Source organism: Contarinia nasturtii, unplaced genomic scaffold (assembly GCF_009176525.2).
Source record: "Contarinia nasturtii isolate CC-2019 unplaced genomic scaffold, AAFC_CNas_1.1 Cnas_scaffold_1408, whole genome shotgun sequence".
NCBI lineage: Eukaryota > Metazoa > Arthropoda > Insecta > Diptera > Cecidomyiidae > Contarinia > Contarinia nasturtii.
The window spans coordinates 1-10,816 of NW_022198745.1; the positions used below are offsets into that span (position 1 = coordinate 1).

Consider the following 10,816-nt stretch of genomic DNA (forward strand, 5'->3'; position numbering starts at 1 on the left):
GATGTCAATTAACATTTTCACATTTTTCTCTCGGTTCGAATTGCAGATACAGAAAATTGGCATTGAAATGGCATCCCGACAAAAATCCAGACAATTTGGACGAAGCCAATCGGAAATTCCGTGAAATTTCCGAAGCATACGAGGTCTTATCGGACGGTAAGTTTTTTCCAACTCTAATCACATCGTTTCGAACAACTTTATGGCAATTTGAAGTACCGTTTCCAAACCACATCGATTATACTCGACTGAACATTTTTTTTCAACGAAATGTTTTCCATCTGGGGGAAACGAGATTACAGTTCAATAAGAATAGTTTAAGTGAATTTTCTCTACATTGTCTCTTTTATTTCCCTCTTTCTTTTTATCTTTTCAAACAAAAAAATATGTGTCGAAAAAAAAAATGTTGTAGCAAAAAAGCGTAAAATCTATGATACACGCGGTACGAACAAGAGTTCATATCATAGCTACAGTCATCATCACAACCACGATTATTCGTCGTCATCACCACATCGACGTGGGAATCGTTATTCTGGCTTTACGTTTCGAGGATTCTTTGAGCCAACACCATTTTATAAAATCTTTGGTATATTAATACAGCGATTTTACTATTTCAATTGCTTAATGCATTTTATTTGTGATTTGAACACACCATTTCTTCGTTCATATACATTGAGTGTGTTTTTTTTTTGTTCAAAGTGGTAGAGAACGTCAACATCTAATTCAATCAATGTCGCTTAAAATGTGCGTTCACTAAAATATCGATCCCGCAGTGAAGTTTCCATTCATTTTTTTTTTTTTCATATTCAATCTTTGTCTCATATATTCGCTTCACGCCATACTATTTTAGCAAGTGATGGTGTTCAAACTTTTCCCTTCATATAAAAAAATTCCGGGTGAATAGGAGTTGTAAATAATTTTCACGATCATTTGTTTTATTTTAAAATCTCTCATTACATACCGACGTTTTTGACGTTCAATTTTTTTTAACGATTTTGTTCTTTGTGGAGAGTCATTCTTTCACTCGCTTTGTTTCGCTATATATTGATAACCAAATGCTGTTGGTTTTTGTTGTTTAAAGTTAGTGTTTTTGGTTTGACGTTTATTCCCAGTTTTTTTCATAAGCAACTAATAAGAAATCGGACGAAAAATAAAAGATGAAGAAGGTTAAGAGACTAATTTATCATGTAACTTCATTGAAATTTTGTGTGTTTTGGAGTGTGGATAACGAGAGATTTTCATTGCATATAAATAAAAACAAGAATTAACAAATTGCTTTTAATACAGTGTGATTAAGTAATTTTGATTGAATGTTGGCTAATATTTGAACATCTTATTCTATCTTTATTAATAACAGAGAGAAAGCGACGTGTATATGATCAATATGGAAAAGATGGATTGCTCGGACACAATGAACGCTCTCATCGGTCTCGACGTCACGACTATGACGATTTCGATTTTGGATTTGTGTTTCGTTCACCCGATGAAGTATTCAGAGAGTTTTTCGGCGTCAATTCACCATTTGCTGACCTATTTGGTGACGGTAAGAACGAATGATGACTTTTTTGATTGTCTCTTTAAACAATTTTGATTTTGTTTTTGTTTTTTTGTTTCATTGACACAGACTTAGGCTATGGTCGACGTGGTGGCCATCGGCATTCACATCCTCAGAACAGTACGTTGTTAACATCGTTTATTAATCCGTTTATGGGCGTTTCGTTGATGGACGACTTTTTTGGTCGAGCACCTGCATCAAATGGATTCACATCAATTTCGTCAATGTCATTTAGCAATGCGCCCGGCAACAGTAACATGAAACGAACATCCACCTCCACCACATTTGTCAATGGCAAAAAGCTTATGACTAGAAAGTATGTAAATCGTGTAATTTAATTTAAAGTGAAACCCTTTCCTCTTGAATGTCATTGTACGTCACACGTCACACGTCCTATCAGTGGCCAAACAGCAAAAAAGGAAACTATGTCCAAAATTTGTCCTCAATGAAAGACATTTTCAACGATTAGATGCTGCCGGCCAGTAGAGTTCGCTAAATGTACAAAATCAATGACATTCATTGAACTTTAATTTTGTCTTTTCGTTTTGAAAAAAAAAAAAAAAAAAAAAAAAAAATAAAATAAAAACGTTTCCCAAAAAATTCGCACCAAAATAATCGAATGGTTTTTTTTCTCGTTTCGTTCATAGGATCTTCGAGAACGGCAAGGAGACGGTGTTAAAATACGAAAACGATGTATTAAAATCGAAGACTGTGAATGGTGTGCAGCAAGCCATTACTTATTAAAAGCGATTACCTATTAGACAACATTTCACTTCATTTATATATCAGCGATTCACACCACCTTTATAAACAAGAAGAAAACAAAAATCAATGTTTTTCACGTAGTTTTTACCCCCTTTTTTTCTTATAATTCATCCAAATGGGTGTACTGCCATCATTCTCAATATGAAGAAAAGGCGACAGAATGCGTGTACAAACCAACAACAATCCCATTCACTTCTCCTTTAGAATGCTGCAGTTAAATTTAATTTATTTTCCATATCTTAAAATAAAAAAAAGCATAATTAATGTTTAGCTATAATTAATTACTATTTGATAAACACATTCAATGGCATACACATTTTATTGGACATATTATTTCGTGAAACACATCTTTTTTTATGTAACATTGAATCCGAAATTGTCCAATAACTGAATTGTCGTGTGCTTGATTTCATGGCGCTAGAGCGAAAAAACGAACAAAAAATCCATGAATAGACAACAAAACAAAAACCGAACAGTGAAAAAAAGACAAAAACATTTTTTTAACGATTTACTTGCTATATGTAGTCAACACAATATTGAAACACATTTAGTCAAACAAATTATGTTGCAGTCGAACGAATCAAAAGAGAGAGAGAAAATAATACAGAGAAGCCAATTGATTTTAATTGCAACTCTTTGTATACACATAAAAAGCCGAGAAAAAAAATGTTTTAAACGATCGATTTAACGAAAAGAGAATAAAAGAGAGAGGATAGGCTCGGATGCAGTTTGAATAAACAAAAAATGCAATTCAAATTCAATTTAAAAAAAGAGCGTCAATATTTTGATTTGAAAAGGTCTTTGAGTTGTGTGAATTAGCTAAATTTTTCGTGCAAAATGTTCACTTAGTTTTACAACCAATTTGTTCGTCTTTTATTTTGTCCAATTAAGTAAAATGTAAGAATAATTTGTGTTTAAATTCAGAAACGTCACAAACAAATTTGAATTTATGATATTTTTGCCAATAGCCAAAAAATCTCAGCTGTACTCAAAATACGAGAAAAAATCAATCAAACAAAAATCAGAAAAAAACTGCGAAAATTGTCAATTTATACATAACATTCAAAATCTCATTGTACTCTCACAAAAAAAATAAGCTACTTTAACTTAACGATAACCGAAGTTTATTCTCGAAAACGAAACAACAAAAAAATTACTTTAAATGAATATAAAGAAAAATGTGCGTAGTTTTAGTGTAATTACTTATGCGTGTGCGTGCGTTTGTGTGTGTGTATGTTTATCAAACTGATTCAATTGAGCCAATGTGGAATTGAGGGAACAAGAACGAATTAAGAGATCGCAAAAAATTATTTCTTGGATGCAACAACAAAAATCAATGGATTATATACGATTTCGGCACTTGCACAGTCATTTCGAATTCATAAACGCAAGCCAAAACAATAGAAACAAATTGATGCCAAACATCGTTTATTTTTTCGAATGTAGACAGATTTAGAACGGGAATCTCTAGAAATAATGAATATATGCTGAAAACGATGACGATTTGGCAAAAAAAAAATTCAATTTTAAATGTCTGTGTAGTTCAATTAAAATGATCTCTCTCATCCACATTAAGCCAACATTCATTCAGCATCATTGAAGCTATCGCTTCTGGCAGCTGACTCTCATGTAATTACATGATAAAAGACAAGAAGATTGTAGCGAGATCTTAGATGAGTACGAATATGGCGATGAATTTGTGACTTTGACTGATCCTGAGATAGACACATTGTTAGCTAAACTGAAAATGAATTGTTGATCCAATTTACATGATAAGAAAATATTTGATATCTAGATATAATAATTGTGCTTTCTTTATAATTTTCCGTTTTAATTTGCATCACCACTCGAAACTAAGCATAACCAAAAACATTTAATACACTTCTTTTCTACAACATACTTTTTGAATATCAAAATTCGGAATAGAAATGGAGTGCACACACATAACATAACTGTTTGAATAGATCACTATAGGAAATTGTTTAGCACACGGACAAAACGATATATGTGAGGCAATAGTCCAAAGATTATAAAATTGAAATAACATCTACAGATATCGCGCGCATAGAATGATTTAACATAGAATAGCAACTTTGCTTCCCAAGCACTTAATTAGTCTGATTTAATTCACTGCAAACACAATGTGTTGAAGCAAACAACTTGATAATTTGTTATTGTTTTTAGGAAAAAGACCGTTCTTTTTTATTCGAAACTGTATAAGGTTAATTATTTAATGCCACATTGACAGGTACCTTTAAGTTAGCTTTTTTTTTTGTTTTCGAAAAAAAGAAATTCGTTCTCGTCTCTGCTTCGAATAGCCCACGACCTTGTATATTTGATCATATTACATATTACTTTCTCTAGACTGCTGATAACGTTTTTATTTCGTACCACAATATCAAGAGTTAAAAATATGATACAACAATGATGGAGAATAAATCTTAAAGTTAATTATTTGCCATAACAGCAAAAGATCATTAATCAATGTATAAATTTAAGAAAAAGCAAATAAAATGGATATACAAATTTACAACAGAAATATTGACACATTTTTTTCCCATGATATCTCTTCGAATATGGATTCGCAGCAAATGAATATCACTCGGTGACTTTTTTCGAAGACAAATATAAGGGTTTGTATAATCGTTTTCAATAAGATCTGTTACAGCGAACTGTCAAAATTTTGAACAAACAACATACCCTCAACAAAATTCAAACCAAATTGACACGTTTAACTAAGGAGCCTCGTGTACTTTCGAATGGTAATGCGTTCCGAAATTCATTGTATTAGTTTGACAACACAGATCTTTTTGGAAATGACTATACTTAGTTCTATTTACCAACTTATTCTCTCTGTGCAGATTAAACATTATCTACCGACCTGCTCAAAATCACCTTTACTGAAAAAGAATCGTTTGAAATTCTTCTTCTTCTTCTTCTATCCAATAAAATTGATATTATTCATCTTCGGATTCGTCATTCTATTTCATTTAAAAAAAAATTAATCTCATTTGCTTGCAATATTTACAACCCATATAATTCATTTGCAGAGTAGTTTAGTCGTGTATGTGCTCAGTTGTGCACGCCTACTACAATGTTTGTTTGAACAAAATAAATGTATGCACAGCAAAGAATGCTGTTGCTCTCGTACTATCGACTAAATTACCCCGCAAATGAACTATATGGGAACAACCTCAAGTCATGAGTGACGTTCGAGGTTCGACTCTAGCTTCAATGCATTACTTACACACTTTTTTCGGAAACAAAATAATTATATTTAAATCAAATATTATTTTGATTGCTCTTTCAGTATCAACCATTTTTGATTATGTCGATGAAACGGTTAAAAATTTAACTTCAAAATTGACTGAAGAAAGAAAATTTTTGATGGTTTTGTGGGTAACCGGACACGCTAAAACCACGTTGACTCTACACATCACTGGTGTTGAATTAGAAGTAAAAGTAGACCCAGAAACTGGCGAAATTAAAATTATTCATGAACTTGCTTCAAAGACATTGACAATATCAGAGACGATTGTGCCAAATTTAATGATCGATAAAGAGAAGCACATAACATATTATGACTGTGGCGGTTTCGATACCAAAGGTCTTGGACATATTAGGTACGAAATCGCCATTAATTATCTGCTTAAAAAGTTGTGGGAACACGCCAAGAAGGTGAAACTTCTTTATACATTTTCTCAAGACGGATTCGAAAGCTATTTCTATTTTCCGAAGTTTCCAAAGTATAGCAGTAATATGATCTCAAATATTGATCATTATGAAAATGGAATAAGCTTAGTAATTACGAAAGTATATGATACTCGGGATGAGACTAATGTCGATCCAATCGAACGTAGAGGCCATAGACTTAAAGAAGCAATTGGTAACTTAAGGGATCACGACAAAAAAGAAGAAGAGAAAATGAAACGATTCGCTAGAATATTTTTAAAACGCGAACATGACACAAAATATGAGCGATTTAGAATTCATCGAATGGTGACAGAAGATAAAAAATTAAATGACATACCAATAATGGTTGCTGACAAAAAATCGGTAACAGAACTGGTTGAATCTCTTACGTGGGTTAACAAAAGAGATAGTGATTTTAGGCTTACTTTCTCTCAGGAGACAAAAGACGTCATTATTCAGCTAAATGACAAAGGATCGAGTACTATCTGTCAAAATATTTCCCCCTATGCCAAGCGAAATTAATTCGATATACGGCGCTGATGTAAATGTCACTCTGTCATTTCACAATAATACTTTTTTGGCTTGATAATATATAAGCTCTTCATTTAAAATGCATACACATTCATACAAGGGTATGGCATGCTATGTAAAATGTTGGCGAACAAAAACCTTACAAATTTGTCGGAATAAACCTTATAATTCTATGAACAAAATTACACAAATATGAGATAGTCAATACGAAATTGTATTTTAGATTCTATCCGATAGATGGCGTTACGGTTTGGCACGTCACCATGTCTCTCATATACGTGCCATTCACTTGCATTCATAATTATTGAATCGTTGAAAAAAACATGTCATAAAATATTTTTCTAACATTTTTCATTAAAAAATTTATTAAAATTTTTTTTTTATAAAAAAATTAATTTGTTTATAAATTACAATAATTTCAACAAAAAATGTTTCATCGATTAAATAAGAATCCAATGTAAATAGTAATGACAATGCGACACCTACCGTAAAAATGCAAAAAGAAACTTAGTTGGTCTCCATTGTAGCATTTTTGTCCACCATGACAGCATCTTCGTTTTACTTGACCAATCACAGAGAAGCAAAACGAAGATGCTGTTATGGCGGACCAAAATGTTACAATTCCAAATAAGTTTCCTTTTCTATTTTAACGGTAGGTGTCGCATTGGTATTACTTTTTACATTAGATTCTTATTGGAATTATTGTTATTTTTAAACAAATAAATTTAAAAAATAGAGAATTTTTATGATAAACGTAAGAAGAATATTTTATGATATGTTTCTTTTTTTACTCGACCGTTCAAAAATTATGCATGTTGAATGAAGAGCTTATATATTGTCAAGCTAAAAAATGTATCATTGTGGAATGACATAGAGTGACATTTAAATCAGCGCCGTATATCGGATTAATTTCGCTTAGCAAAGGGGGAAACGTCGTACTCGCTCCTTTGCAAACACTTTTGAAGATGATGAATCCAAGATAGGCGAGGAAATCAAACAATTTTATATCAAACAACAGAGCGAAGCAACAACCGTCACACAAAAACTTAAACTATATAAAAAAGTACAATCGGCATGTGAGAAGCTGTCGCAGATACCATCTGAAGAAAACGATTTAAAATTATTTGAAAAGGAACTGAAAAATGCTTTAATTTTACGTAAAATAAAAGGAATCAGTATGGATAATTTGAAAAAACTAATTTGAATGAGTTTATGAAAATTAATCTTTTTAAATTACCGGACGGATTTGAAACTGGAGGAAAATTGAAGGTGGCCATGCGCGAACTTAATGACTTAAATGAAAAGTACAAAGATTCTATACTCAATGTTAAGAAAACAAGTGTCTAGTTTTTCAAGACGAGTTCCTTTGGCACTAATGTGACATTTTTTTTTGAAATAGTTTGATTTATTTGACATTATTTTGTATTTTAATTGCTATTATTGGTTTTTAAAGAGGGATATATGTTAAGAGGTGTAATGCGCTCAATAAGCGTAATGCTTTGTTTGCCGAACTTCGTATAGACAGTGCCATCTATATATAGAATGGGATATTATTTCACAAGTTTGAGAATGAGCGCATATGTTATTCCAAAAATTGTTGAAAAATAATTTAATAAATTGTTTCATTTTTTGTTTTGAAAATGAAGTTAGCACAATTAGCATTAGATAATTTCTATTTAAAAAAATAAATTTATATGCGTTTTAATTTAACTTAAAAAGCCTCGGGTGTAGAGTGTGTAGATCTTGTAGAAATGATATTGTTATTGGGTGTATCGATTAATTTTTACCGTTTTTTGGGTGAAAATCTATATTTATTTGAATAACAAAATGAATGAGTACTTTAACCAATGTACTGCCCATCGTTAGCTATGACTTCCGCCCATCTTCTTGGTAGCTTGTCGATTCCGCGTCGAAAGAATTCCTCATCTTTTGAGGCTATCCATCCATCGATCCATTTTCGCATTCCTTCAGGATTTCGAAACGATATCTCGGGCAAACCCATTTGCATCGATCGAAACAAGTGGTAGTCAGAAGGAGCAAGGTCTGGAGAGTACGCGGGTTGATCAAGCCGATCCCAACCGAAGTCTTGTACTTTTTTTTTAACGATGTCTGCTCGATGTGGCCTGGCTTTATCATCGTGAAACACAACTTTGTCTTGTTTAGACGCTATCCGTGGTCGTTTAATCTTTAATGCATGCTCCATTTTGATTAATTGCATGCTGTAGCGTTGGGCTGTAACCGTTTCACCTGGTTTTAGCAGCTCATAATACACGACACCTTTTTGATCCCACCAAATGCACAGCATAACCTTCTGGCAATGAATGTCCCGTTTTGACTGCGATGGTCCTGGTTGGCCTGGATCAACATACGCTCCTTTACGTTTGGGGTTGTCGTAATAGACCCACTTTTCATCGCCCGTGACAATTCGACTCAAAAAACTATGTTTTTTGTGTTCTTTGAGATGTTCTCTGCATGCTGTGATTCGTGCTTTGAGTTGATTTTCGTTCAGTTGATGTGGGACCCATTTTCCTAGCTTTCGAATCTTTCCCATTGCGTGTAAACGTTTACAAATGATTGATTGAGTGACATTTAATTCCAATGCAAGTTGTTTTTGCGTTTGACATGGATTTTCATCGGGTAATGCTTCCAAATCCGTATAACTTTTTTAGCTGACCTGGCCGTTCTTTGTCTTTCAAATCAAAATCACCACTTTTGAATCGTTGGAACCATTTTCTGCAGCTTGAATCTATTGGAGCTTGTTTACCATAAGTATACGAAAGCATTCGTTGCACTTCAGCCGCAGTTTTCTTCGTATCAAATAAGATAAGGAGAGCACTTCGGAAAAACATTTTATCGCGATCCATTTTGAATTGATAAAAAAATAATGACACTGTGTCGAAAATAAATCTTTTTGCTCTTAATTAGATTGGCAAATGTCACATGTACAAAATGCAATTGGATTCACCTGTCAAACTTCATACAAGTTTAAGTGGCGACATCTAACAGTCAGCGGTAAAAATTAATCGATACACCCAATAAAATCTCCATACGTAAACTTATAAGTGTGAGTGTGACATTTGACGGATAGATACAAAACGTAATGTTATTGTTCTCTTACATACTTGTCATACACTCGTGCGAATTATTTTGTTCTGTCAAGTTCGTTTATTCCGTTCATTTATTTTATTTATATTCTTAATCTCGCAATCACATCGCAAAATTGCGTAAAAATGGCAGATTCTATTAACAGTTTTATTGATCTTGACACCGGCTGTATAAAATATCCTGATGGAGACTTTACTTTTATATTAAACTTTATTCTGTTTAGTTCGCCAAAAGATAAAAAGAGGGCGTTAGTATGACAGATTTCATATAAAAGAGCTACTGTATTAGAGATCTTTATATGTTCCACTCTTTTACAAGAAAAAAAAACTATTGTACTCTTATCCTGCTTTTAACTTCTAATAAAAGAACAAAACAATAATGAAATTGAAATAAAATTGCAGTCTTTGTTTTGAATAACTTGGATTCTTGATTGTCAATTGACTTTTACCACTGATTCGCCTTTTTTGATCACATGTTTAGAAAATTCCCACTTAACCCTTAACCGGGCAGGTCAAAATACTAACGGGCAAGTGGGACCTAACAGGCGGGCTGAAAAGTTCGTATCGTTTCTATGAGAGGGCGCCACTAGAATTAAATCGATACCATTTTTAGTTAGTACCATCCTCCAAACGATATCTGTCAAAATTTGACAGCAATCGGACAATTAGTTCGTGAGTTATTGCATTGAGAGTGAAGCTACTTTTGTTATTGTGAAAAAAATGGAAAAAGACGAATTTCGTGTGTTAATAAAACACTGTTTTTTGATAGGGAAAAATGCTGCCGAAGCTAAAAATTGGCTTGATAAATATTATCTGGACTCTGCACCAGCCGAAGCAACCGTTCGTAAGTGGTTTGCCAAATTCCGTACAGGCCATATGAGCACTGAAGACGATGCTCGCAGTGGACGCCCAAAAGACGCTGTTACTGACGAAAATATCAAAAAAATCCACAAAATAATTTTGAATGACCGTAAAATGAAGTTGATCGAGATAGCTGAGGCTCTGAAGATTTCAAAGGAACGTGTTGGACATATCGTGCATGAATATTTGGGTATGCGAAAGCTCTGTGCAAAGTGGGTGCCGCGCGAGCTCACAATCGACCAAAAACAACAACGTGTCGATGATTCGGAGCAATGTTTGGAGCTGTTCAACAGCAATAAAAGTGAATTTT

The 10,816-nt window shown here is 33.2% G+C and overlaps 1 protein-coding gene across 1 annotated transcript; it reads left to right on the forward strand.

The window, feature by feature from the left end:
- Nucleotides 1-46: 46 nt before the first annotated feature.
- LOC116346037 (dnaJ homolog subfamily B member 6-A) lies at nucleotides 47-4,847 on the forward strand (the record flags this gene model as incomplete). The annotated part of the gene is made up of 5 exons (XM_031775937.1): nucleotides 47-156; nucleotides 410-583; nucleotides 1,355-1,540; nucleotides 1,622-1,868; nucleotides 2,200-4,847. Coding segments are annotated over 5 exons (814 nt in total), but the record flags the coding sequence as incomplete, so codon positions are not given.
- Between the last annotated feature and the right edge of the window lie 5,969 nt (nucleotides 4,848-10,816).